The following is a 4011-nucleotide window of genomic DNA, read 5'->3' on the forward strand; positions in this document are numbered from 1 at the left end:
ATCTCAAAATTTTCTCATCTGTTTTCGAAAAAAAAAATGTTTTCAAAAATAAACAATTCTATGGCTTCAGAATTTTTAAGAATGAATTCTAGTGTTTCATGAAGCATGTTGAAGCCTGGCTGGCTGTAAAGCCATGTCTAAATTCATTTGGACTGAGGCTTGCAATTTGTTATCAAGAGCAATTTAGTTGTTGCTCATCCATCTGCTGCTGATCCATGATCACCTGCCGAAGCTTGGCTGGCCATTGGCCATGTCTAGTGTTTTGGACCGGAGCTTTCTTTGAAAAGCTTGGCTGGCTAGTGAGCCATGTCTAATTCCTGGACTGAAGCTTTAGACTAAGAATGCAAGATTCCTGGAATTCATATTAAAAATTTTTCTGTGCCTTCTTCTTTGTCATATGAGCAGGAGCAAGGATAAGAACATTCTTGTGGAAGCAGATCTAGAACCTGAATGGACTCTGAAGAGAAAATTAAGAGAAGCTAAAATACAACAATCCAGAGATAACCTTTCAGAAATTTTCGAACAGGAAGAGGAGATGGCAGCCGAAAATAATAATAATGAAAGGAAGATGCTTGGTGACTTTACTGCACCTAATTCCAATCTACATGGAAGAAGCATCTCCATTCCTGCCATTGGAGCAAACAACTTTGAGCTGAAACCTCAATTAGTTTCTCTGATGCAGCAGAACTGCAAGTTTCATGGACTTCCATCTGAAGTTCCTTTAACTGAATTCTTGCAGATATGTGATACTGTTAAGACTAATGGAGTAGATCCTGAAGTCTACAGGCTCATGCTTTTCCCTTTTGCTGTAAGAGACAGAGCTAGATTATGGTTGGATTCTCAACCCAAAGACAGCCTGAACTCTTGGGATAAGCTGGTCACGGCTTTCTTAGCCAAGTACTTTCCTCCTCAAAAGCTGAGCAAGCTTAGAGCTGATGTTCAAACCTTCAGACAGAAAGAAGGTGAATCCCTCTATGAAGCTTGGGAAAGATACAAACAGTTGACCAAAAAGTGTCCTTCTGACATGCTTTCAGAATGGACCATCCTGGATATATTCTATGATGGTTTATCTGAGTTATCAAAGATGTCATTGGATACCTCTGCAGGTGGATCCATTCACCTAAAGAAAACGCCTGCAGAAGCTCAAGAAATCATTGACATGGTTGCTAATAACCAGTTCATGTACACTTCTGAAAGGAATCCTGTGAGCAATGGGACGCCTATGAAGAAGGGAGTTCTTGAAGTTGATACTCTGAATGCCATATTGGCTCAGAATAAAATATTGACTCAGCAAGTCAATATGATTTCTCAGAGTCTGTATGGAATGCAAGCTGCATCCAACAGTACTCAAGAGGCTTCTTCTGAAGAAGAAGCCTATGATCCTGAGAACCCTGCAATAGCAGAGGTGAATTACTTAGGTGAACCTTATGGAAACACCTATAACTCAACATGGAGAAATCATCCAAATTTCTCATGGAAGGATCAAAAGCCCCAACAAGGCTTTAATAAGGGTGGAAGAAACAGGTTTAGCAACAGCAAGCCTTTTCCATCATCAACTCAGCAACAGACAGAGAACTCTGAACAAAACACTTCTAATTTGGAAAACTTAGTCTCTGATCTGTCTAAGGCCACTGTAAGTTTCATGAATGAAACAAGGTCTTCCATTAGAAATCTGGAAGCACAAGTGGGCCAGCTGAGTAAAAGGATCACTGAAAGTGTATTAGGCATCTTTTTTACCATCTTTGAACGCATTGTTCTTAGACCATGGGGGCTGGCCATCTTGGCCATGCCTGGACCTTTCACTTATGTATTTTCAACGGTAGAGTTTCTACACTCCATAGATTAAGGTGTGGAGCTCTGCTGTTCCTCAAAGATTAATGCAAAATTATGTATTGAGATCAGAGCACCAAGTTGCTCACGTTGCCGGGGATTGTTTGAGCCTGGACATCACAATTTCGTGCACCATTCCCCTTGTACCTTGCTGAAAATTCTAGGTTCTCACCCTTCTTTTCTTTCTTTCTCCCCCTCCTCAGACGGGTTCGGCAGAGGAGCTCTTTGAGTTTCGTTCTATCCTGAGCTATAAGGATCCAGCGCGCGGCGGAATCTTCATATAGAGCACGTTGGACCACTTTTTTGGACGATGTTCGGAGATCACTCCAGAGTTAGTCACAGTGAATCTTTCGCTCCTTTTTTATGATCTTAGTATTAATTTTCCCTCGCTTTTGTAGTACTTTTAGAGAAGTAGGACATCTTAGTAGTTCGGTTCCAGTTTAGAAAACCCGTGTGAGGGTTAGGATTGACTTCCTCTTTTGTATCTGTGCATATAACTTGGTGTGATACTCGGCTTATGATAGACGGCATGTATCCTTAAACTTAACTCATGCGTATATTTGTATATATGTTTATATATGTTAGTTTCTATTGCCATGTGTTTTTGTACATCATAACTTTAAAGAAACTAACCTTGCGAGCAACTAATGCTGAATCCACGAATAATAGTTTATTCACGATTGAATCAATAAAGGCTTTTATTAATTTTTGTTTCGAAATTCTGAGTCTAGAGCTAAGTAGGTCCTTACGACGAGTAACACCTGAACAGTTGGCATTGGTCATGACGTGTCAAAGGTTGGGGTGTTACATGTTGGTATCAGAGCAGTTCGTTCTTTAAGCCTTGGGATGGACTATCTATGCTTCCTTGAATACTCTGAATCTTTTTATACCATGTAGTTAGGATATTTTGGTAATATATTCTGCATAAAAGTCTGTGAACATCCATTGTAGTAATATTAATACTTGATTTTGATATATTAAGCTTGATCACCTTAATATTGATTATTGGGTATTGATAGGACTCAAATGGCTGCGAATAGGCGAGGACACCCTCGACTGGAGAGAACAAGCGAGGGAACTTTTCTTGATGCGACGGCTATTCTCAAATCTGTAAATGCTATGGCCGCTGCTGTACGTGATTCAAGAGCTGCTACTAACCGAGTAGCTGAACGTCTTGATCGTTACAACGGAGCTGAAAACAACCATGAGCCTAGACATGAAATGAAAATGGCGAAGAAGGTGAAGGTGGACTACGTAATAATAACCAGCCCATGACTATAGCCACTTTCTTCAAGATAAATCCGCCTCAATTCCATGGGGACACTAGTGCTACATGAGCTGATGAATAGTTTAAAGAAATAGGACGAGCAATGCGAGCCCAACAAGTCCCTGAAGGACAGCGAGTAGAATTTGCTGCTTATATGTTGAGGAATGACGCGCAATATTGGTGGCAGGGAATACTCCAACTACTAGGAAGAGAAGCTATTGACATCTCCTGGGAGGAATTTTCAGTTGAATTTTATAAGAAGTATTTTCCTCAGTGTTTTCGCACTGCTAAGGAATTGGAGTTGCTTCAGTTGAAATAAGGAAACATGACAGTCACTGAGTACACTCTCAAATTTGAAGAGTTATGCATGTTCTTGAAAGTTTGTCAAGGATCACCAGCTGCATTTGAGAAATGGAAGTGCATCAAGTTTGAAGGAGGACTTAGAGAAGAACTGTTAGCTCATGTGGGCCCGATGGAAATACAGAATTTTGTAGAATTATTTAACAAGAGCCAACTGACGGAGGAATGTGTAAAGAAGCTGGTGGCAACACAAACTAATCACAAGAACCTTCTAACAAGGGATTTCAATCGTAACCTCGCTCCTCAAGGAAGAAACTTCAAAGTAACTCGGCAGCCGGACTTAGGCAAACAGCTGCAACCAACCCAACCAAAATTGGCATGCACTGTGTGTGGAAAGAATCATAGAGGCAAACCCTATTTATTGAAATCTGGGATTTTCTATAATTGCGGAAAGCCCAGACATATAGCCAAAAAATGCATACGCCGAAAGCCTAAATTTGGTTCCTCTGGACAGCAACAGCCAGGAAGGGTGTTTGTTTTGGATGCGGGAAATACTACCGAAACCGATCCTCACACTCGAGGTAACAAAATTTTGAGGACAAAATTTTTTTAGG

At 40.6% G+C, this 4011-nt stretch overlaps 1 protein-coding gene across 1 annotated transcript; it reads left to right on the top strand.

The window, feature by feature from the left end:
* On the top strand, positions 2857–3416 carry LOC107611291. Its single transcript, XM_016313237.1, has 2 exons — positions 2857–3084; positions 3180–3416. Exons 1-2 carry the CDS (start codon positions 2857–2859, stop codon positions 3414–3416), a joined length of 465 nt encoding a protein of 154 aa, XP_016168723.1.

The sequence above is a fragment of the Arachis ipaensis genome, chromosome B08 (assembly GCF_000816755.2).
Source record: "Arachis ipaensis cultivar K30076 chromosome B08, Araip1.1, whole genome shotgun sequence".
In the NCBI taxonomy this organism is placed as follows: domain Eukaryota; kingdom Viridiplantae; phylum Streptophyta; class Magnoliopsida; order Fabales; family Fabaceae; genus Arachis; species Arachis ipaensis.